At 41.1% G+C, this 26,594-nt stretch overlaps 1 protein-coding gene across 1 annotated transcript in view; it reads right to left on the bottom strand.

Annotated features, from left to right (window-relative positions):
• The window catches only part of agbl4 (AGBL carboxypeptidase 4), a gene marked incomplete at both ends in the record, with an annotated part of 281,697 nt that overhangs the window by 179,992 nt on the left and 75,111 nt on the right, over positions 1 to 26,594 (bottom strand). Inside the window, one exon of the mRNA XM_080505732.1 lies at positions 715 to 809. Coding sequence (XP_080361858.1) covers positions 715 to 809 — 95 coding nt within the window. The remainder of the gene's footprint in view (positions 1 to 714; positions 810 to 26,594) is intronic.

Raw genomic sequence — 26,594 nt, 5'->3', positions numbered from 1 at the left:
CATCACACTTCCCTGTTCTTCGCCCCGCTGGATACACCAGCCTGTTTGGCAGACGCCGTGCCCAACCCCACTGCACCATCCCCATTTCATCCTGCTACACCTACTTATACACACACACACACACACACTCACACACACACACCATCAGTCAAGCATTATTACATCACTCATCAAAATGGCAACCAATGGATCACATGCTAATGCACCCAAATGCATCCAGTCTGAAAATCTAAGGAGGCAGAGTTGTGTGTGTGTGTGTGTGTGTGTGTGTGTGTGTGTGTGTGTGTGTGTGTGTGTGTGTGTGTGTGTGTGTGTGTGTGTGTGTGTGTGTGTGTGTGTGTGTGTGTGTGTGTGTGTGTGTGTGTGTGTGTATAAGTAGGTGTAGCAGGATGAAATGGGGATGGTGCAGTGTGTGTGTGTGTGTGTGTGTGTGTGTGTGTGTGTGTGTGTGTGTGTGTGTGTGTGTGTGTGTGTGTGTGTGTGTGTGTGTGTGTGTGTGTGTGTGTGTGTCTGTGTGCGCGTGTGTGTGTGCGCGTGTGTGTGTGCGCGTGCGTGTGTGTGCGTGCGTGTGTGCAGTCATGCATGCACTTTACAACATCTCCGTGTCTACTGCTGAGCAGTGAAGTAAAGATTTTCAAAGTTACAAAAAGCATTTAAATACATAAGGGGTTTAGTGGCTAAAGTTTGTAGAGATAAGAATTGTTTCACACTTACCATTTTGGCCTGCTGGTCGACTTAACCACGGGTGACATGCCATCTCTGTACAGGCTCTTGGTCTTGGAAAAGTTGACTATGTTGAAAATGACCCTCTGAAAAACAAAAATTAAAACCATTGAATAATTCAATGTGAACTATGAATGCTAATAACACAACGATGCACCATTTTTGTTTCGATACAATAGTGCAAAGTATCAAAAAGGTCAAAAGGTGACCAGTATAAAAGAAATGTCTGTATCACCAAAAGTTTTGTTAATTGTGGTGGCTTTTAGATATTGGTTTGTTTTATAATAAAGTACTTTGTTGACATTGAAGCAATGATGCTTTTGATTACCTTGGAGTGGATGTGGTGATTACAATTCAGTACATAATGGAAGCCATAAGTGATTCGATACAAAAAGTAAAATTTGTTATGGAACATGGGGGGGGGGGGGGGGGGGGGGGGTGGGGGGTGTTTCTACCCTTATGACCAACACACACAATATCATGACACATTAACATTGTAGAAGGTAAGGCAGCTTTAATGCCTCGCACATGAACTCATGTTGTGGTAACAGAGTTCCTGATAATAAAAAAAAAAAAGCAGCAGCTCCCAGGAGTGTGAGCCTCTAATCTGGCAGGACATTATGGTTTCCCCCCACAGGGATGCTGTTTGGCCCAAGACATTAAGCTTTGCCTGGAGTGCAGAGGACAGCCTGGGATTCTGGCTTTCTACCTCCTCTGGCAGAAGGACTGTCTATAGCTAAAATATTATACAGGACAAAATAAAGAGTATTAGAACAGCTCTTCCATCCTCCCTCCCTCCTTCAACCAGTATGATTAGGATCAGGATGAGAGAGAAAAATGTGGGAAATGAGAAAAAAGAAAGAAAAATATATATATATACCCCCCCCTTAAGTCAAACGAATGGCAATAGTAACACTGCAATCCTGCGCCGAGGTAAATGAATCCCATTGATAGGGCATATCAAATTACCAACTAAGTCCAGGTGGTGGAAGTTAACTGGGTGCTGCTGAAATCCTATTACAGACTCCCCACCCTACTCTTCCTCCTTTTCTTTCTCCCCCTCCCTCCGCCCCTCAGTCGTTTCCCCTCTTTCTCCTGCCGAGCATCAGAGGGAAGGGGTTTGCGGATTGTGGCAGGCTGATTCAGACTTAGGTAAAATGACATCTAACTGATGTCGAGACTGGCAGCAGGCTCCTGTAGCAGGGAGATAAGACCATTGCTGCTGGCATTTCAATTACACTTTACTGCCCTGCACATCTGTTGCGAGAGCTACTTTTCAGCCTTTTCCCCTCAGGCAAATACAGCCTTACTCTGACTCCACTGGCTTTCTTTGACTGCACAGCCTCTTTCCTCATTCTTTATCCACAACAAATTCAGATTGTCTTCCTCCTTAGATTCACTCTACCCACTGTTTGTAATCTATTTGTTCGGCGTGTTTAACTCAGAGGGAGCTAAGACTGGACAGATGACAGAGACATGGGCACAGGGTAGAAATAGAAGACTGAATCGCAGACACAGTGATACGCAAAACAAGGGTTGGAGACAATCAAGCGCAGAAAAAGGCAACCTAGCGAGTCAGAGACGCGGGAACACACAGAGGCAAAAAAGACAGGAAGATAATTGCACAACAGAGATAGGGGAAGGTGGGAGAAAGGAATGGCAAACCGACTGAGTTCCTCCGTTGTTGTTTGGACACATGTAGAGGACAAAAGCAGGTGGACTGGTATGTAGGCAGGGAGACACATGACAAACAGGCATCTCATCTCTCCTGATGACACTGAAGCCTAATAGATTCACGTCATGCGGTCAACTAAAATTCCATCTGAAAGATAAGCTCCAACAGCACTGGAAGCAGTGGGTGACTGACAAGTGAATAATTACTTTCCGGATAACACAGTCACCTGTGGTAGTTGGCACTTAAACCAAGGAGGTCATCGGTTTGAGTCCAAGCCTGACCGTTCTAGGTGGAGTTTTCCTGTTCTCCTTATGTGTCTCATTTTATTTTTGGTGCTCCATTGCGCTCTCACAGTTCAAAAACATTGAATAGATTTAACTTATATATCACTTTTCCATTGTTTGAGCAGTCCTCAAAGCACTTTACATTGTTAAATCACGTTCACCCATTCGCAGACACATTCATACACCGATAGAAACAGCTTACTGCCATGCAAGGCGCTTAGTCCATCCATTGTTCGCTGTTTGGGGTACAGTGTCTTGCTCAAGGACACTCCGACATGTGGACAGATCGAGAATCGAATCTGAATTCTTCTGATCGAGAGACGACTTGTTCTACTGACCGAGCCTTTTCTTCATTGTGTACAATCTATTGCAAAAAAACAAATCCAACTTCATTGTGGTACTGGGGAATTTTAAGCATATTGAAAAGATAAGGGTCATTTTGCCATTTGCTTCTGCATGAAATTTTCTTTTTTGTTTTCTTTTCGCAAATGTCACATATGCGTCTCTAAAACTGACAAATGCTGCTGATTCTCAAAGAACTCAAAAGTAATGCAGTGGTTGAGTCCTAAATTTAGCTTGCTTCTGAAACATTCATATATCTAAGCTATATCACACTGTCAACGTTTCTTAGTTGTCACTTGAACGACCCCTGATGAGATTCCCTATGGGTTTAAAGTCATAAATCCAGATGAGTTGATTATCCAATCAAGGTCTGGATTTCGAATGCCATGGTTACGAGGACTGTCGCCACAGTGGGCAGGTGTGAAGTCCTTCTGGAAATAGAAATCACCATCACCGTGTTGCTTATCAGTAACCAAAAGCAGGAAGTGATAGAAAAAAACCACGGCATGGCACAGGGAATGACACGTCTGTGAGCTGGCTTTTCATGCTCTGGCTCGAACCTCACTTGTTCTCATGGTGGCGCCACACCTTGTCCGTTGAGCTACCGTTCTGCGCTTCAACTTTGATCCATGAACAGTCCCTTACAACAATATTCGTCTGTCTCTCTCTCTCCTCTGGGAGGCTTCAATGAGCGTAGGCTCTCCAACTGTCAAGTCAGCAGTTATACCGGTGATTACAGCAGTGTGTACTGAACCTGGACCAGAGATTCATGGAATTTAAACATCATAAAGCATGTCTTGGTCATGGGTCACTAGTGGTCTACAGTTTACAGCAGTAAGCTTTTTTTTACAAGAAGGATGGAGTTCAAATCCCATTGCACCCATATTTCACTGAGGTTTGTGCCTTGTAGGGAATTTGATGTAAAATTTGTCAAACCAAGTCAAACCTGTAAATGGAAACAGCTGCAGTATGATCTCAAACAAATGTACTGGTCACACCTATACAGTTGTCAAAATAGTTAGATCTGCATTTATTTTTGTGGTTGATAAAATGAAAATCAAGGAATGTTTAAAAGACTTAATCACCCAGAAAATAATGCACATAATTTCCAAAGATCCATTAAGCGGCAGCAAATTATTGTGATCAATAAAATCACATGCAACCATGAAAAGCGCACAAGGCCCAGATCGAAAATGTGGCTGCTGTAGTTACAGGTGTGCACAGACATGCAGCATATTAAAGAGAATGCTGCCACAGCACTGTGTATTTACAAGAAACACACAAGAACTCAATGTGTTAAAGTCAATCAAACTGCCTTCAGCCCCCATAGCTCCAGATCGTTAAAATGTACGTACAGCTCGGACCAATTTAGAAGCCTGTGTGTGTGTGTGTGTGTGTGTGTGTGTGTGTGTGTGTGTGTGTGTGTGTGTGTGTGTGTGTGTGTAACCCTGGCAGATTTAATTAGGCTGGGAGCAGTTAGAAGAGATTAACATCCATGCTGTCTGAGCTGTCATGTCGACGGAGAGTGTCAAAACCTTGCATCGTCACCATCACTGATGAACGGCACATTGGAACAGGTGTCTGTGTGGTGTACACACACACACACACACACACACACACACACACACACACACACACACACACACACACACACACACACACACACACACACACACACACACACACACACACACACACACACACACTACTACTACTACGACTTGCCCAACTCAAAATCCTCTGAATGAAAGACGCATTTGTGAAAATGCTAAGTAAGATTTGATAAGTAGTTGATCAAAACCAATAACTCAAGAGATACGACCTTGCATAGGCTAAAAAAGAATAATCTTTAATCACATTATAGACATCACAGGGACATGAAGGTGTCTCATGAAAGTGTCAATTGTAGATCAAGGTTAGGAGAACAAAAATATCAAATCGAAAAGGTTTTTAGGTGACAAAGATAGCCTTTTTTTTTTAGCCCCGAACCCATTGTTCGTCTTTCAACAGATGTGCCAATCATTCAGTCTCAAGAGTTGGCATTAAAATAGCCTCACTGGAGCCACTTCAAGAGAGGATTCCATTTAGGACCAAGCACTGTCTTTTGATCCCCATCGATCCGGTGTGTGGCCAGATAGCGTTGCTTCCTGGAAGAAGTCCGGATAAATAATTAAAGAAAGCATTCTAAATGTGTAGACCTCCACAGACAGCATTAGCACTCTGTCCTTTCGGGTGATGATGGCTTTGGAAGGACATGATTACATGTCCAGATTGTAAAAGCTGTTACTAAGTGAATTAAGCTCAATAATATCGCAAATTACACACTATTAGAATTATAACTCAAATAACTTCTGCATTGCATTGACACAACTATTGTGATCAGAGTTTAAACTGACTTAGGATCTATCTTAAACACTCGGTTGGTGTTTGCTTACATATCAAAGTAGATAAACATGTAAATAGGTAAGATTGCACTGTACACAATGTGCAGACTGCAATGCATATGTGCTCATATCAAGTCCCCTTAAGATTTTGAAAACCCCTTCTCTGAATCTTTGGCAGGAGTCTATGGTTTTGATCGTTCTACATTGGAAATGAAAGCCAGAGCACCTTAAGTCTACTGCAAGACCAGCGGAGTCCAAGATCCAAACCAAGATGACAAAAGCAATTAACCAGTGTTTCTGAACTATGACCAGCACGTCCTGGAGGGATTCCACACTTCCGAGTACCTTGTCAAGAGCCGGAATGGTGTTTCACCAATGCAGGTGGGATTACCAAAGAGTCCTGGGCTCTGGTCCAGGTGTAAAGGGATCCTGCAGACTGACGCCACCCCGAGCATGAGGGGCCCCGGCACGCAAACACCCAAAGATCCAAAGGAGCAGAGAGACTTTTTCAGTGACAATACTCGATGTGCCTCTATCCACAGCTTCGTCTCTGATTCTAAATTAGAACTGAGAACTGACGGAGATTGGATGTACTTAAACTTGACTTGTCTATGTGTTTGACCAACTCATTTCCCAAAACTAAGCATGATTATTGTCCACTGGTGTAAATTAATTCACTCGGAGGTATCTCAGGTGTGATTTTCCTGTAATCATCAACAAACGGCAGTTCACAGAGTCAATTTGACTTAATTTTACACCTAAATAGAAGGGTGGACAATCTGGGAGGCCTGTCCACAGCCATCAGCGACAGACATACTGATAGATCGCGGCGGCTCTGCCTGTTCCTCTCTTGTAGTCTTTGATCAGTTGACTGAACGAGCCAGCTCCCCATGATACTGTGGGTTACCTGGCACCGCCAGGAGCTCAATACAAAACACACATGCACTCATGGACACACACACGCACATGCATGCGCACACAAACAGAGTGAATCAAAAGTCAAAATAGTGACCTCACTGTCAAAGCCCACGACCACTCATTACTTCCTGCCTGAAATTAGTGACCCCAGACTGGCTTCTTCAAAAATAATTAAATGTAAAAACAAGTCAAAGAGCCGGTTTACATACATGTCTCTCGAAAATGAACCAACCCTAACCCTAACCCTCCACCTTGCAGAAGTCTATGGTGAAGAATTCAGAATTAATGGTTTCTGTGTATTCTATTGGTGCCATTGCGCTCACAGCTATTTTACAGGACTGTTTGAAGACTACGTAAGTGATGTGAAAAGCACAACTCGGTAATAATGACAGATGTAGTTTCCTGGCAGGTGCCATCCAAAAGCGATATGTTGCTGACAGGTACTGATCCTCTGCATCTGTCACCTCAGTTAATACCTTGGTGACACCTAACCTCATGAGCTAGCCATACCTACATACTGGTTAGAAAAGTTTAGAACAAACCGAGTTTTACTTCAGTTTGTTGTGCCACCACTAGTTTTAATAAACCAGTCCTAACATGTTTAGATGAATTGCTTATTAACTAAGTAAAAGCTAAACTTTTTTTTTTTTTTTTTTTTTATGTAAAATTGTAGACTTGGGATTTAATCATTTATACTTCTTACCACAACTTTTCGGATGTAAGACCTAAATATATTGGTTTTTTTTTTTTTCTGTACTTAGGATTTGAGGTGGTTCTCCTGGGTAATAATGTAGTAAAGACCTGCCCCAGCAAGGCAGCTGGTCTGTCTTAAAGCCAGCAGGTGACAGTGAGGAAGGTTACACAGCAGCGATAGGTGGGGATATCAGTATGACAGGGGAATAGTGAAGGACAGTATCGGCCCTGGTGGGAGAGGACGCAGGTCGGAGTTGTAAGTGCAGGGTGGGACACGTGTGTACCTGTGTTTGCACGTCAGGGAAAACGGGGACAGGTATGACTCCCTCGGGACCACATGCGTGACCTTGAGCGAGTCTGCTATACATAACTTGACAGACGGTTCACAAAGTTGCATGCTGACAATGTCACCGAGTACAACTAAATGTCAGTAATGTCACTTACACAAGTAGCCTCGAGACACACAACACACATTTTTACTATGCCTGCTCTCTGTTACTTTGCCACATTCTCTCTTTTTTTTCCACTCTCAGTGTGATGTTGTTGCTGACACTTTAGTCCCCAATGACCAATGTCAAGTCAAGGTGCTGACACAGAGAAGCAGAAGATGGGACCCTTTAAACACATTACAGGCACAGGCACAGGCACACGCACACACACACACACACACACACACACACACACACACACACACACACACACACACACACACACACACACACACACACACACACACACACACACACACACACACACACACACACACACACACACTGCATCATGCTTGCTACTTGGCCAGCTCTCTCAAATATATATATATATAATTATAACAGCAAAGCAACACAATCATTTTCCAAAAGTAGTTTTGACTTGTTTGTACTTAGGCTGAGATGCCCCGTGGAAAAGTGAGCTAATATGCGTGGGTGGTGGAGGTGTCGCTGTGAGATACCTAGCTACTGATCCTAGGGGCCATGAGTCCCAGCAGCAGCCTTTTTAAATGTCAGCTTTTAATTTCCTTCGCTTTCCTTCACTGAAAAAAAAAGATTTATTCAAAGCAGTGCTGTTCCAGGATATATCAGATAGCATGGTGACAGTCTTTTAAAGAGCTTTTGTTTGGTTTCGGCATTCATGGCTTTTTGTATCAGACTCTTTTATTCAACCAGAGGAGAAGGAAGTTTCTGCATTGGGCACCGAGTTGAAAGGCAATCTCCCCCTCTCTATTGTGAGGCGGATGTACAACTGGAACTTCTTTAATTAGGGCTTCTCTTGTGCTGAGTGACAGCGATGGCCAATACCCTCCAGACACTGATGGAGGTCACACACACGAGACATTTTCAGCCACATATGCGTAGACACATACGAACACATCAACAAACACCAAAACTGTCAAGCGTCAACTTGTTGTAATGTGAATAGACATTTGAACAACTTTGGGGGGGGGGGGGGGGACAAAAACAGAGTGTTAAAGCCCAGAGATAACGATTGGCTGTGATCTAAAGAAGTCTCGCTTTGCTCTCATTTCATTACAAAACTCCACGCGACACATGGTGTAGAAGAACTGAGCAGTATAATAGGGTCACACATCCATGTTGTGACTTTATAATGAGCCTCTTTGTGTGTGTCTTCATTCGGTTTAGTCAATATGTGTAAAATATGTCATGGTCAGCTTCCCACAGATTGTCAGATATGTAGAGCTTTTATGTCGGTTTAATTGACATGGTGTTTGGTCAGCTCCCCCTTAGTAAGACTGTTCTCTGAACAAGCACTTCCCCTATTATCACCGTCCTGCCACCTCTACATGAAGACATTTATTTGAAATAGGAAAAGCATCCTGTTCGGTCATGCATATGTGTATATATATATATATATATATATATATATGTCACAATGTGTGATGTGTTGTTTCTTTTTTCCCCCAGGATTCTGATTGGCTATCATGGCTTCATGCTTCTCGCTACACTGCCCCCTACAGGTTTGGCATGCTCATAGCAGCTCTGAACCAGGTGTATGTACAGTCCGTGTAAACGAAGGATCTTTTTAAAAGGTAGAGGGGGAAATGTAAAAAACCCAGAGACGTGCAAGCGTGGCCTGAGAAGGCTTGAAGGATGAGTGAAACCACGGTTGCTTATTCCTTGTCAATAATGTAATTATCTGGTTTATATTTGGCAAATTTGGGTTTTGCTACATGTGATAGCTTCAGATCTTGGAGCATATTAGGTATACAATTTGCTAGGATTTAAAGAGATTGATGTTCGCAATCTCTGGTCTACCCATTGGCTCTTTTACTGAATTATTTTAATCAGTACTGTAAGTAAAACTCACACAATTGTCTCTAAATTCACATTCATGTTGTTTTCTAGACACTCATACTTGAGATTTTTTATTTTTCAGTCAGTATATTGTTGCGATCGCAGTAGACTGAGGGAGCAGTGCAGGGGCTGGTGGGAAATGTTTCCCAGGACTGTTTGATCGTTTTAATTCTTAAAGATATAACCACGTTTTGGATCAAACCCAACTGAACTTCAGTATAAACTCAAGTTCTCTCTCATGAAAGTACATGTATCCTTATTACAAGAATACGGAAAAACAAGACGTAGGACAGAATTTTCCATTTGTGTGGAACCCGGGCACCTGTTCCCCCCCTCTTCTGCTGACACAAGGACAGAGCTAGTTGCAGCCTGTCCACCTCCACTGCCTCAGCAGTGTCACTGCCGCTGCCACAGGCGCTCACTGAAGGATGAACAGAGCGGCTGTAAAAGCCAACTGCTGCACCACTCTTCTTCCCTCCTTCCCTCCACCCCGCACATTTATCTTCTCACCTTCCCTTTCCCCTACGCCTCCTGCTTTAAACATGGAAGAGTTAATTTGCTCATTCTGCAGGCAGCATCTCATTCTATTTATCTTTCTGCTTGTGTTTCTCTCGCGCACTCGCTCTCTCCCTCTTGCTTCGGCACGGCTGTGCTGTCAGGCCCTTCCAGAGCAGAGGGGTTGTCAGGAGTGATGGATGACTATCAACCTTCTGCTGTCTTCCACTACGCTCCTGGGAGATTTACAGGCTCGCTGACTACCAGGCATGAAAACCAATCTCTCTTTCTCATTCTTCCCTCCCTTCCTCCATCCAAGCTTGCCTCGGTCCTTCCATCTCGCTCCTTCTATTTCAACATCTCCCGAGCAACTGAAAAAAAAAAAAGAATTCATAATGGAGAGATGTGTGCAAAGCAACAAATTTGTGTGCGGAGTGGACGGAGGGAGCAACTGCTCTTCTCCAGGGTTATTGTGGATGTGTCAGAGGGGAATAGCATGTTCATGGTGATAGGACTGGTCTTTGACAGCCTGCCCATCTTCATCTTCTCCAGTGCTCCCAGCCCCTTCTCGAACTTGCAACACTATCCGCATTCTTCTTGCTGTTAGTAATTATAGCATCGGAGAAAGGTGCCAGGCTAATTGCTGTCTGAAAATAGTAATTGCTTTATTATCGCAACCATTTTTTGGTAATGATCGTTCAAAGGCATTATGTTAATGCAATTAAACAGTTTCATTATTATTCTTGGTTGCACTAATTGGCGGTACTCTGCAAGACTCAGGCCCCTAAATGAAGTTGCATTGGAAAAAGTCTTTACTGCACTGAACAAGCAGCAAACAAAAACAAAGACAGACAGCGAGTGTTGGGGAAATCCAAAGACAGCTGTAACTTCTTACGCCTTTCTGTCAAAATGTAAGACTCCTCTTATCAATGTGACTTCAAAACTAAACGCAAACCCGGTACTTGCATTCACTCCGAGACTGTGGAGCTGTTGATGTCACAACCAAAGAAAATGTACAGTTTATTATTAAACACAATGAGTACAAGTGTGGGCATTGTGTATGTGTACATAGGTATATCAGTTTCCTATCAGGCGTACTCACAACCAACTTTTTAACTCGAAAAAAAAATACACAGGATATGAAAACACTGCAATCATGTCAACAAAAAAACAAAAACAAAACAAGGACTGTGCGTGGAAGTGAGTGTAGGGTTGCTGCCAAATGGTATGGCCAACGTACATCCATGCAGACTTACGTTGCTACGACTATTTTTTACTATTCTTGTCATAAACTAGTGAAAACTTCACTCCAAAACTGCCAGAACCATTAGCTACATAAAAATGCATTTATAATTGAAACTCATGTTCCATAAAAAGCAAAAAAAAAAGTTAAAAATAGCTTTTCCAACTAATCTTAGTCTTTGATTTCAGAAAAATGCTCCTGTTCCCTTTTAAAATATAGACATACAAAAACTACCTTTGTATAAGATATGTTATTTTATGTTTGTATGGCGAGTTTGATCAAGCTTGCAGAAGTGAAACACAACATTTCATCTCATGTGTGTCGGTAATTTCAATCAATAAATACATGCAAGTATCCATGTGTAAATATACCTCTCAATCACATCAAATTGTCTCATCATTTACATGTACGACAATATCATATGTCGGTACTTTGGGAAAAAAAAAACCCACTGAAGAGCTGCTGTCGCTGTTTGGTCCCAGTGGTAGCAAGCGGCCAGCGTTCGCCTGCTCCCAAGGTGACTGAAAGGTTTTCAATGCCCTTGTCATTTACAACAGCAGGCTTTAACAATCACTGACAAACTCAAACCATTTCATTTCCAACTAACTAAAGTAACTTCAGCTGAACTTAATCAGTGAGTCAGCCATCGCGCTTTGCCCACACAGTGCTGAGGGCTTCACTAATGTGTCACCGCAATACAAGTATACTATAGAATATTAAGATATTCTAATGCAGAGAAACAAAAATAAATGTAGACTTGTATCTCCTTTAGTTGTATTTTGTTGGAGAAGTCAGTAAAGGGACTCCATTATTCCACTAGTGTTTAAAGAACTAACAAAAAAATCAAAAAAACCTCAACCAGCTGCTAAACATTTCTATGTCATTCCTACATTATACATAAATATATTACTACAAGATGTACCTCAAATTTCTCGTCATAAATGACACTATTATAAGGTCAGAGAATACACATCCATTTTAGTCATATTTGCTTGACCAAAGACTCAAATCAACAAAGACATCACTTCTACAAATTACTACTGTGTCTGCAAATTTCCTAACCATTCCTTATAACCACTACCTTTCAAAAGCCGTCTGGGGAGGAAACCCATATTTGCATTCATTTGCAAATTCTGCGAAGGAACCATGCTGCCTGGTGGAATAAATATGAGCCTTAATATGCACACAGTGCTGACACTACTCTTCAAAAAAAAGGTAATAAACGTAAATGACATGTAAATGTTATTTAGATTACCGTCTAATAACATGCAAAGCAGCACTATGCCTCACCTCATCAAATATTTGAATTAGAGGACGTGGCCCCACCTCAGTGGTAGGTTGTGTATAGTAATGACACCTGCCCATGAGCCCCTCGGTCTGATAAGGCGTATGCGTATGACTGTGCACGTATTCATGTATGTGATGATCTGGTGATCTATCTGTCAATGTACTACAGAGCTGATATTGGAAGAAGTAAACAAATATACAATGTTTTCGTTGACATTCGGAGAGCTCATTAAAACTGCCTCATGTCAAGAGGATTTCCTGAGACGAACTCTTGTCTTCCCCGGTGATTTAAGCGACGGTCACAAGCTGCCGTACTTGCGAGTGCGCGCTGCCTACCTGCAAAACCGTGGCCAAAATTGGGGGATGCGTAGGAGGTGAGTACAGCCTCCATCATAGCCAGCCATATGATACTGTACTAAATATATATGGGCATATGCTAGGTATATGAAATATATATATATATATATATATATATATATATATATATATATATATATATATATATATATATATATATATATATATATATATAATAACAATTACAAATAATATGTAAAACTACATTGTATACGATTTATTTTCTCCCCGAAAAATCTGAAATCTTATCCAAGGATTAGTTCACCCTTTGTTAGTTCACTTTTATAGGCATTATCAATGTATTGATTCCCCATATTTCCACACCATAACTCAGACATGGAAGACTGATGCAGTTATTTAATAAGTTGAGTTTATTTTGATCTAATTCTGGAATCGGATTTTACACATTATACCAATATTTTATATGCTGTTATATGCAGCTTCCATCAAAAGTCATTCCTACAAATTTAGGTATTGCATCGGTCAAATAATGCATCCAAAAAATGCGTCATGAAGATGAAAGCAACACAAGTTGCTCTGGATTGCTCACATTTATTTGGAAATGTAATGCCTGCTCTTTTTTTTTTTTCACTTGCCCCTCCGCGATTTTAAGCTGTGTCTGTGTGTGTAATAAATACATCACTATTTATCGTAGGTCACTGAAATGTTACAAATAATTCACAGATTATAATACGTCTTCTATCTGGAAAAACACACGTTCATCGCACTTGCACGCACTTACAACATGCGAGTAAGGACACCGTACATGAGCAGTACGTATAAGTACCGCCTCCATAGGATAACGGGGCAATCTTATGTTGTAAGCACCTACAACTCACTTACCGCTTGTGCAACGTACGATGCACGCAACCGCTGACGGCCAGGCGTGGCGTGCGGGCCACGTATTTACACCTTGCATTGACGTACTACGCCCCTGCTCTTGCCACTCCCTCCCCACATTTTCAGAAAAAACATGGCGGCCGTGGCCTCCCCCCCCCCAATAAAAACGTACGGACTAAAAACATGCAGGGTGTGTTTGTGACCGTCGCTTTACTTATGCTTCTATTGCCCTTTGTACTGCTCTGCCAATCAGGTCATTAATCATATCACATCCCATATGGAAAGAGAGATGTCCAGAGACATTTGTGCATACCTGTGTTTTTAGATTTATTTGTGTTGTGAAAGTCCCAATAATACAAGCGATTACCACGGCGTAAAACGGAGATGAAATGTTACGAAACCTTGGCTGATCTGTCTCTTAAATGTGCAGGGTCGTAGTAGATCACCGATTGTGCCACCAGCATTGTTTCACGCCTTCACTAGTGTAACATCCGGCATCCGAGTATATGTTATTTTTGTTATCTTGCACAATCTGCATTAATTACAAGAACCCCCCCCCCTCCCCCCCTTGGTCAGATGCCACACTACTGCTAGGAGCCACAGGACAAAAAAATGAGTCATTTCAGAATGAATAATAGATTTTTTTCGTCTGCAGGGAGTGGAGAGGACTCGCACAAGTGTCGTTGGGTGTGTGACTGCGTATGAGAATGTGCGTCAAACCAGCGCGAGCCTGCGAACCCCACACTGGGTCTATAAATACATGCACGCTGGTCACTTTACTCAGTCACACTCAACCCGACACTCCTCCAGATGCTCTTTGTCTTCTCCGTAGTCATTTCAAAACCGGACGTGAATATGCAGATGTGAAAAATGGGACAGTGCGGAGGGAGGAGTGGAGCAATAAAATCATAAATAAACAGCAGCTTTGGGGGTTTTCTTGCCACGGTAACTGCCGCCATTTGACCTCGGGCGGTCTGTGGAGGGCAGGGATGATAGATCTGCCCTTCTCTGTCCTACAGCTGTTCACACATCAACAGCAGAAGTTCCAATTAAAACACTGAAGTGGCAGCATCTTTATCGCTACTGACACTCCAGAGGCCCATGTGTCACTTCAGGCCTGGATGAGCTGATGAAGGAGACTTGGTGAAAAGGGAGGAGGTAGGGAGGTTAATGAGAGTCCACTACTGTTGGCAGCCAGTATTCTCAGCCCCTTCTCTCTGCACTGCTGCCACGGGCCTTCACTCTGACACGCTCCGATATAACACATTCAGACTAATTTGAAGGCTTGCTGAAAACAGAGAACAACACAGAGGTCAAAGGCTGAGTGTGTGCGTCTGTTTGTGCCTGTTTTCACAACAGCTACATGACTGGAAGAGGATAGAGGTTGAAGGACACCGGGGCTCATCACTGACAGATTTGCTGTGTCAGCAGGAAGTGATGTCATAGGTCAGTGTTTAGAATGTGGAGGTGAGCCTGCGAGGGCGCGAACCCCACAGCCTTGTCGGATAAGTACAGACTGCTGAGAAATGAAAATCCAGATAAACGTTGTTAAGAAGTAGATGTTCATGTAGAATTTTAAAGGATTTCTTAATACCACAACACATTACCGTTTTTTTATCTAGAGCACCAGAGTGTAAACATACAAGAATCAACTCAATCTGTGGTTTTGAAAGTATGATGTCGACCAAGGAGCCAGTCGGTGTTTTGTGGGCGAAGGTGAAGTGTTGTGGGTGGGGGCTACCTTTTTCTGGCATGGATTTGTGATATAAGGCAACAAATGGGGGGTAAAATAATGTATTTCATTCCACCAAAGAGAATCATTATATTTTCATATTGCCGTAAGTCCCAACAGATATTTAACAGCCAAAACAATGTTTTTACTGTGGGAAGCATTAAGAGGACCAGCATTCAACTCAATATGATGACTTGGCATGAAGCAAAGCATGTGCAGCGTGATGATTTGGTGGATACAATGTGGTTAAATCTCTGTAAGGACTCGGGTTAATCCTTGCATACTTTAAACACTTTGAATAAAAAAAATGTCTTGGTTGCAGCACGATTGTATTATATGTAATCAATCTTAGTAAAACAGATAAGTTGCTTAAATAAGAATTGACCAGCTACTATTTTGTTGTACTATGGTACTTTAGAGACAAACCTGTGTCAATAAATTAAAAAAAAAAAAAGAAAGAAAACTGGCAACCATCCCACACTCCTCAAACCATCCAGGCAGTTTTTCCAAGCCCTTTTTCACCTTAACTTTGTTTGTGTCTGAGCAAAAACTTACATCTGAGCGATCAAAAACAGTTGTTATCTAACAGTGATATCCAACCTGAGGTCTGGAGTGCCTCTTCAGGTTTCAAAGTTAGATTTAAATAATTCAAACAGAACCCTCTTAAGACACTCTCCAGAATCTACAGGCAGATTTGGAAAACTCCCCATTTGCCTTTATTCTAAACGCTCCTGCATTTTGTAAGTTGATGAGAGTGGGTGTGTCCGTCCTTGTTTAGATTCAATGAAATGTTTTGGCAAAGCAGAGATTGTAGAGTTGATCTGCAGTCATTCCTGGAGGATAACTATGGGTCTCCAAATAAATGGGGTTGAAACCTTTGCTGTGGGCAGTGGGCAATGGGCCAGGCAGTTTGAGGAGAAACCAGGGACCAAACCTGATGAAAAGAGAGGAAAGAACGTGTGGATCTTTCGTAGAAGAATAACGAGTCTGCGCTATTAAAAAGGATCAAAGTCGTCATGTAAAACATTCAGTGATTATTGGAGGATCACCAGAACATCAGTAGGGCTAACAAATGGCAGCTTTGATTTGTATTGCTTGTCGAGGGCCCAGAGTTGGACCAAACCGGAGATTTAGGAATGTAAAAATGTATTTGCTGCACTTGGTTTCCAGATGCTTCACAACTCACTCCGTTTAGCATTGTGGGAAAAAAACGAATGACCACAAGGATTTACAATATGGTGCAAGTAGCACAAGACAAAGAAAATAGAAAGGTAAACACAAACGATCATGAATAAATTAAGAAAAGACATTCTGCAGGATAATGGTAACGTTACTCATGAATACACCTGATGGGATACTTGAATCGACTAATCCAGTTTCACTGTACAGGCAACAAACAACGCCGTTGCTCTGCCCCAATGTTAACCTTTCGGTAACAGGCAAAAATCATGCTGGGGTATATTTTATGACTTTGTTGAGGTATAAGTTTAGAGAGAGGCTTTGAAAATGGAAGCCTTGGAGCAGCCTACCACATCCTTGCCTCGCTGTAACTTTGCGTTGGTTCTTTGATTGAGAGGCTGTAAAAAAGCAATCTCCTCTATCTCGAGCTCATCAGCATGCACGGATGCACACGCAAACTCACACAACTGCACATACTTACATACCTCCCTCCTGCAGAGGCTGTTAAAACATGGCGTAGCATTTTATTTTAGCTGCTGAGCCTGTCTGCAAACAGCTCCCCTCTTTCTTTGTCTGCAAATGATGAAAAAGCATCAGAATGGACAACGCTCCTGCATGTGTTGCTCCACTACGCTGCAGATGAGCACAAAGAAAAGATAAGGAAAGGAGAAATAACGGGATGATGGCTCAGAGTCAGGGAATGAACAATGGCTTGAGCCTCCTAATGGTTCAGGTTCAGGGAAACAGCACTGTGGCTATTTCTACAAGGAAATGCATCATCACTCCCAGACATAGAAAACGGGGAAGAAAAGAAAGAAAAGACAAAAACGTGTCCAATATCTATTGAGTGGATGATGGAATTAATGCGTGGAGCAACTTTTGAAGCATCACGCGTAACAAAAAGTGATAGTTTTCGTTCACTTGACTGATTACAGTCTGATAAGCATGGAAAACACCACACCCACCATCGATTTGCAGCAAAACAGATCAATAAAGCACCACGAGCACACATGACAGATAGGCTAACACTAATCAAAATATTAAAGCACATAGCACACTGAAAAATCCAACAAATACTTCAAAAATTAACAGTTCAATCTCCATTTAGTTAATGAATGAAAACAAATGAATAATGCATATAATACTTCTGAGGAATTATGTTAAATTAAATTAAACTGTCACAGATATATGGATCAGAGAGAAGCGTGATGAGAACTCCCCCCCCCCCCCCCCTCCCCAATGGAGATCCAAATCAATTGTTGAAATGAAGGTTTGCGAGATAAAGAATCATATTTTTAGAAGTGTAAAACCATGTGTTTAAAAACATCCGGAAGAAAGTTCGAGTTACTTTGTCCAACTGAGCGAGTCCCAATTAGAGCGAGTAATTATTGCGATTAAGGCCCCTCCATACTTTTTCGCGTCCACATGTGCGCAGAGACCGCGTGACCTCGAAATCATCAATCAGCCATGAGCGTGGAAGTCTTCTCCGACCGCTCTGCGGTCACTTACGCGCTGGTGAATGTTGTAGCTGGACTATAAAAACAGAGAGACAATGATGACCAGAGATAGACAATGTATGTATGCTAATAGTTGCTCTCACATAGTTTGGGATAGTTAAAGATAAATACAAATTAATTAATTAATTAATTAATAAAAAAATAGATAGTCAGCAACAAAAATTTTAGCAGGCAGGCATCTTTATTTATTTGCAACGCTGCTTAACCCTCTTGCTGCTGTCCATCACTAGTAATAGCTATAGCACTGTGAGTTTTAAAAATACATGAGAGGGACGTCTTTTGGACAAAGACACGAAAGAGAAAGCACGTAGGCTGTGTTCAAGAACATTAAATGCGAGATATAATACCCACACCACTGGAGCAATGTGTAAAAATTCTCAACTCAAGTAATTGTACATTAATGCGTGTCAAACGCTGCTACTAGTGGAGCTCGCTAGCCACTCCCTGGCCAATTTGATATTGTTTACCCGCTGTGATGCCACCAGTCTGGGAAAATATTGGAACTCTTCACAACAATGAACTCCTGCTTCCACTTACCTTTGTTGAAAGAAAAGAAAGGTGTCACGAAGTTCATTGAGTATATTGAGCCAGAACACAAAATATTTGCTTGTAAAACGTTTCACGGCACAAGGTGCCTCATAGTTTAGTGTGAGACTGTGATTAAAGGTTTCAAATGGCTTTTATTAGACAAAATATTGTCAGGGTCTGTGTTTTAAATATTCAACTATAACTATAAAGTTAATGATTTCTGAACATTTTCATTTTTACACAATCAAGTTAATCTTAAACAATTTCATTCAAAATCAACTGGGCCAATGTGACCCATGTAGAATTACTCCCGTTACTCCCTCTATTTGAAGCACGTTTTCCCATCAATGTTTTACTGATTTATAGGTGCTATGGTAAAATCCCACAGATCAAATCATTGTCTGTGAAGAACCTCATCAATGATATCTACAATTTAAAAGTATCACTATGGAAAATGACTCAGAATCTTATTTTAAAACACACAGAAGGTAGAATACAAATACATGTTGCCAAGGATTATGAAACCAGTGAAGCAAATAAAGTTAATAGAATGCTTGTACATTTATGAACACTTTTTTAATTCACAATTTAATAGGCTTGCAGCCTTATTAGAAACGAATGGGAAACAAATAATAACGTTCTAAATCCACAAATCAGTTATATGACAGACAAACATGATTATAATCTATCTGGGGCAAAAAAAAAAGCATCCATTCATATATTTTGCAAAAACAATCAAGTGTGATGCATTTTTTTGATAAAGAAGAAACCAATTAAATTCCCCTGACTGAAATGTTTTTCATTTCACTTTTTAGTCCATAATTTCTTACGTTGAAATGCCAAAATGCCAAAAAAAAAAAAAAAAAAACACTGGATATTGAAAGAGCTATGCACGGAGTGACAGAGGGTGATCAAACTAAGTGAACATTTGGATTAGTAACAGATCATTTACATCACAGACATGGTGTAGACAGGTATCCCAATAGACCATGACCATGCGTGACCAACTGTCAGCCACATTTTGATGACAATTTTTAAACACTATGTAGATTACGGAGGCAATTAAATCAAATTATGAGCAACATGTCCATCAGTGGAACCCATATGATGCTTGTCAGTGTCAATCAGATAAAATCATGAGTCTGCCAACATTTGACAAAAGAAGCTTTTGTTTATGTTGGGTTTGTTTATTTCCTTTGGCCTAGGACATATTTGTTTTTTTAATCATAGTGTTTATAATCCCAAGATTGAAGAGGCAATGTGGGTTGAGTCATGGTACCTATCCGATTTCACAACCTCATAAGTTTTACAGTGCTGCTACAGTACCCGCTAACTTTTTTAGTATAATACTGTTGTCTTGAATAACGTTTTTGGAGAAAGCCAATCTTCTTGGGTCAGTATTTCAGGTGAGTGTACAAAGCTATACAGGACACTCAGTCAAGCTCCAAATCCATGAGAATTGGTATAAGTCACCCAGTCCCCTCTAAAGCTCTGGTAGGGATGGGATTCAGAGGGCCGAGGCCACAGACTTCACCCCTGAGTCCCAGGAAGAAAAGGTGGTCTGAAAAGAGCAGTTGTGAAATGGACCTCAGCTTGATTAAATGGTCACTGAATCGGAAAGCAGCTCTGATGCGATCTGTGACCTTGTACTGCCCGAGAAGAAAAAAAAAATCCTTTTTAAAGAAATGATTAAATGAAAGCACCTTTAAAAGGAGTCTAGAGGGACCGCAGTGAAGCGGATGAACTGTTGGGAGGGTGCAAGGTCTCCACTTAGCACAAACATTGAAGGGGGGGGGGGGGGGGGTTTGAGAGAGGGGCAGGAGTAGGAACAGACCTAATAACCATCTCCTCTGAACAGAAAGAAGAACATTAAACGCATGCAGGAGAAACTGAATGATCAAGCACTATCCAGATAGTGAGGCTATGTCATGGGTTTGTTAGTTGGTGGGCCACGGCAGGACAACACACTTTACAAACAAAACAAGTGCTGGGTGGGAGGGAGGGAGGGGAGTCCCAGGAAACTCTGATTCTTCACATCTATTACCCCCATTCTCTTAAAATACTTCGAGGGTAGATTCAAAGTGCTTCTCCAGGGTAGAAAGATATCTGAAATTGAAGTACATAGAGAAGACCACTGAGAACTGCTGGGAAATCCTTAGAGAGAACACGGCTCTTGTAAGCAAACTCGGTGAGCTTTTGCTGTGCCGGATGGGAAGACAGCCAGCTTCACAAATGCTGCTCTGGCAACTTGAACTTTAAGACATGTTTCTACAAAGATACTGTATATAGGTTATAAGGAAGACCAGAAAAATCTGAAAATGACTAAAAGTTTACAAGTACAGTACAGTGGAGCTCTTTGATGTTTGACAGACAGCAGATTCTATGAGATATGAGGTAACGGCTAACATGCTAGCAATGGGTTAGGGTGAGGGTGAGGGTCAGTCAACTCAATTCCACAAAACACATGTTGCGTTGGCGAAGGTATGTGTGTGTGTGTGTACCCATTTTAGTTGGCATAAACTGGCGGTGAGGGTGCACACACACACACACACACACACACAATGCACAATATAAAGAACAATGAACTCATGAATGCTAATTTGTCATAAATGTGACTCAAGTTTAGTGCAATGCTGCAATGCGAATGTGCTTGGTGTTGAAACTCATAAAGCATGAGCCCACAGTATGGAGGCAGCACGTGGCCTTATAAACAAAACATTGGCTAAGTGTTCACAACTTTATAACCTGGGTACATGTCACGGTCATAACGGCACAGCCACTCGCGGAATGACTGACACTTGTTTGACTGACACTAAGTTAGAGACTGGTTGTCTGAAAGCTTAAATGCACTGGGTGTGAATGCCCCTTGTAAAGAATGGAATCCAGCAAATTTCAGCTAACAAAAAAAACAAAAAAAAAACTGATGGAATGACTACACATGGAAGAAGTAACATTCATAGGACTTCAACTCTGAAAAGGGGGGAAAAAACACAAAAGAAAGAACAGTCTGACACTATGGACAGAATAGAGAGGGAAGGAAACTTGAGGAAAAGTTACATTTTCTGGAAGATGAAGATCAATCTCCAAGACATCCTGAATAAGGCTGGACAGCGAGAGAACAGAAAGAGTTTCCTCAGTGGAAAATAGTCAATTACAAAAGAAACTCGATGTCACAGACGAGAAAGTAAAAAGCACAGTCTCAGGTGATTTAATAAGAATAACACATGATTGTGGGTACTGTGGTTCTCAAAAAGCCTACAGCATTTGGTTGTCGCCAAATCATGGTTTCAATATCAAGTATGGAGGCAACGGCTGTTGTAGTTCGCTCTGCACGATTCAATACGCTCTTATAGACGGAATTTTCGGTTTAGCAAATGGTTTTGCATTAATGCTTTGCAGGCTACTGTGTGTGTGTGTGTGTGTGTGTGTGTGTGTGTGTGTGTGTGTGTGTGTGTGTGTGTGTGTGTGTGTGTGTGTGTGTGTGTGTGTGTGTGTGTGTGTGTGTGTGTGTGTGTTTTAACTTAGAAAGGCAGAAATGCATTTTCCAATTCTGGTTTCTTCTTAGATGTTTTTTTTCTTTTTTTATTGTCATAAGAGTCTATAACTTGAATGTTTTCTTCTTGCACTTACTTGCCTTATTTATCTTACTGATGTTTCTACTGTCATGGCTACTCATGTCCAAATTATGAGTGAAGACGTTTGCTGTTGCCTTACATAAAGTCCTTGAAGGCAAAATTCTGATGAAATTGGCTTTCCTGTTTACAAGATAGTGAATTGAGTTATTTAAACAGTTTTTCCATAGATAATGTTTCTGTGTTTATGCTCTAAACAATGCACATGACAACTTCATCCATTCATATTATTGAACTATTGACAACAAACATATCGGCCTGTCAGAGAAAACTAACTGCCTCTCTGTCAGAGTCAAATCTCTAGACTGAAAAAAAACCTCACAAACTGTCAAAGTGCCCTTCTGCATTAAGCTTTTTTTCCTTTTTTTCTACAGAAATTTGAGGATTTATTAGAGATTTGCTACATGCCTTTACACCACAATAACTGAATAGTTTACACAACAATTAATGCTAACATGTGCATTTGGAAAATGTATTTTCCTTACGATGTGTGATGGCGGCAGGTCAAAAGTAGGATTGGCCAGGTTCAAACCTTCACAACTTGCCGACAATATGAGGAACAGAAACTGAGAACATGAACATGGACTCAAACTTGATCATGTGACCAAGTTGCTCTCACTTGCCCAAGACCCGTAGATCTTATTCAAGTGCTTCAAAATGCTTCTTACTCGAACAAATAAGTATAGGCCCGCATAAAAAAAATATAAGAAATTGACTTCTACATTGTATATATATATATATCTGAAAAACATTGCCAATTAAAGTTGTTACAAAATTACATTTAGACTGTTTGTATTTGGAATACGTGTCACATTTCCGCAGTGATTTATCAATTACCTTGCTTTGTTTGGCAAACCAGAGGCCATTTCTTTTTAATTGCTTTGTCTCAGGTCCATCTTTGCAGGACTCACTTGCTGAGCACGATTCAAGACATGGTTTACACGTCAACATGTCATGGCCATGGCAGTGTAATTTGTGTTGAAATGTGTTTGCCTGCTGCAAGGATGTTCATCTGAAGTGTGATAAATACATACAATCTGAAAAAAAAAAAAATTAAATGACAACACAATATTGTGAATTTGATTCTGCCGTTGTAACGACTGTTTCCATGCCTTTGTTGAAAGACATTTTGAGCATCGAATGAATTGATGAAATTTTACTCCCTGCAGCAACTACAAATGTCTTAAGTTTCCTCGTAACAGATACGTCTCCTTTTGCTTGGGAAACCGCAAAACAAAAATACTTCCACTCGAACTTCTCTGAAACTGCTTCAAAATGACGAGAAACAAAAAATGGCTCACAAACGGTTAATATTGACAAAATGTGAAGATAAAAAGCTATACCTGGTTTTCACTGCACAATGAGGCTGAAACCCTCCCCAGCCTTCATCCTCCTGTCTCCCTGACATGTGGCAGTAAGATAAATGGCCTTTACTTACATAGCGCATTAAGCCACTTTAGTAGTCTCACTGTACTTTACATGATCACGTTCACGCATTCACTCAAACAATGATCCACACGCTCACAGACCAATAGTGACAGCTGCCAGGGAAGGAGCTTGCAAGCCACTGGGAGGAACCTGGTGGTCAGTTTCCTACTGGAGGCCAAATCAACACATAGATAATGTTGAATGGGGGTGGAATTGCTAGCACGAGGTTTGGAGGACAATTAACTGCCCGAGTTTCTCTCATAGACTGCAGTTTTACATTATACAGTATTAGGAGATGTTATCATGACGACTGCAACAGAGTAAAGTTAAGGTTACTTTGCCAGAAATAAGCTTTAAAACATATTTCCCATTAGAAGGTATCACTTCTACACAGATAGCCAACTGATCTTTGAATAGTTTTCCAAGTTGAAAATCGAAATCTCGAATTCAGACAGAAACACAAACTAATTCCAGTTGACAGCAGGACAGAGCACATGCATATCCAGGCCAGTTACATTTCAATCAACCACATGGTGACACGGACCTCAGCCATTCTCTGTGACTCCGGGGTTTTGTAATCTGGTTGGTCACCTGGTGAAAGGGGGAGGGGCCACAAGCAAGAGACATAGTGGGCAATATGGCTGTGATACAGGTTTGGAGCATTAACAGACACTGTTTCAGAGCAGATTACAACAGCTTTTTATTTATTTATTTTTTAATTTGAAGACATTTCAGGGAATTGATTTAGATTTGATCAGAAAGTCAATAATCCAATTGTCTTTAGTGTGAAAAACTCAAATCACAGATTAATTTCTGTACTTAACTCTCATCACTATGAAGCCCTGGTGATAGTAAATGAGGTAATGCTCGTGATGAACTCCATGTGATTACAATTAAAATTTCACAAGAATAAATGTAGCACCACAGATATATATATATATATATATATACACACACACACATACAAACACATGGCAATCAAACCTTGACAATTCCATTCCATTAACGCATTTTGCTGGCTTCTATTCCTTGGTCCCTCTCCTTGCTTTGGTTTATCACCCACTGGGAGAGACATGTCGGGGAGGATTTCTCATTACTGGAGTAACATTCATTTACTAATCTCACAGCAGTAACTATCTCATTCCGCAAATGCTGTTATGGAGTTTAACGCAGTTCATATTTATATTTCAGTTGTAAAGAATGAGGCATTCAGTGAAAAATGAACGCGCAGACACTTCATAGAGACACACAATTATGCAATACATAACTATCCCCCATTTGCATACGCCACACAAATCTTCTAATTCTTGTCTCCAGGAACAAGATAAAAGCCTTCTGCAGAAGCGACCAAATTAAGAACTGTGTGACAGTAAATACAATAATGCTGGCTGCATTATGGTTTCATCTGGCTCGACTGTTCAATAAAAACAATGGTTTTAATAAGAACTGAGAGTGTTACTTTTACCAATGTTCACAATTGATTTGAATTCAACTGGTAATATAGTACCAAGACAAATCGTTATTTGGTTCAGTCTTATCTTCTTCACAAACACAGTTTTGTTTTTTTTACTGGATTTGTTTTTCTTGCTGAGGACAGAACAAGAAGCAGGAATGGTCAGCGGTAATGCCAGTTCCACGTAAAGTGAAATTTGCCTTTTGCATTGTTCTGCAAAGACAATTTCAGAGAGCCGCAGCAACCCAGTCAGAGACGGTGTTAATCACACAGACACTTTCATTGCAATCATACAGAGCAGTTGAGGAGGATGTGACTTCAGAGTATAGCGAGCGCTGCCTCTCTGATGCCTCAGATGCAAAATCATGCCTCCATAAAGACTTGATTAAAACAAGTTTAGAAAGTGAAACAACTGTGCGGCAACAAAACACATCACATTGAGTGCCATAAAAAAACAAAACAAAACAAAAAAAAACACACACAAGCCGAGGTGTCACAGTGTTTTGTCTGTGAAGGATTATCCTGAAGGATTCTCGGCTCTCACGATAATCCATCCTTATCACTTGTCACGTTCAAAGAGGTAGAAATTGGAATGGACTCTGGGACGAGTCTGGTAAATGGAGAGCTTTACAACCAAGGAGAGGCGTGTAGAAGACAATGCAACAAAGTGAGCCTCTCTCTCTCTCTTTCTCTCTCTCTCTGTCGCACACACACACACACACACACACACACACACACACACACACACACACACACACACACACACACACACACACACACACACACACACACACACACACACACACACACACACACACACACACACACACACACACACACACACACACACACACACACACACACACACACACACACACACACTCTTGGTTGAATGAGCCGTCTTCACAGAATCTGTTACCTCTAAGGGTATTTGGGCTGCTTTCTTAAAAATTAGACATCCTCTTTTCAGCTTTTATTTGCTGAAAAATATCAAAGTAGTCATTAGAATTGTGGTGATTATTCCATTTTGAAAAACAAGAGAGAAATATCAAGACTCTGTTTACGGTTGAGTCTATTTGTATATCTGACGACTATAGAAGATGAAGCAGCTGCTTCGCTTTTGCCAGAGGAGTTTTCATTATCACCACTTTAGCTGGATTATAGAGAAGAAAAAAAAAAAGACTTCAGCTCCTCCACCAAGGATTGTACCAATGTAATTACTGTCCCGAGCTCCTGACCTCAAGTCAACCATCTCTGTCCAGATCGAAAAAAATGCCAGAATCTTCAATAGGAAAACAAATTTTTTGCAAGAAGGAAAACAAACGACCTGACAGACAGACGGACGACAGAGTATTGCGTGTAAATACTTTCAAAATTAAAACCCAATAAATGTGTATGAAAACAGACAATTAAACAAAAATGTCATCGACACTGCGGGAGGATAGGAGGTACTATCTCACACCCAAAAAAAAAACAAAGAAGTGTCATCCATTACACAAGAAGAGGAAAGTGGGGGTGCGAGGTAAGAGGAAAGGTGACATTCGCGGAACAGCAGAGGGCTGACACAAGCAGTCT

Source organism: Blennius ocellaris, assembly GCF_963422515.1.
Source record: "Blennius ocellaris genome assembly, chromosome: 12".
In the NCBI taxonomy this organism is placed as follows: domain Eukaryota; kingdom Metazoa; phylum Chordata; class Actinopteri; order Blenniiformes; family Blenniidae; genus Blennius; species Blennius ocellaris.
Note: the sequence above shows the minus strand (reverse complement) of the source record. Positions and strands in the feature narration are given on the sequence as shown.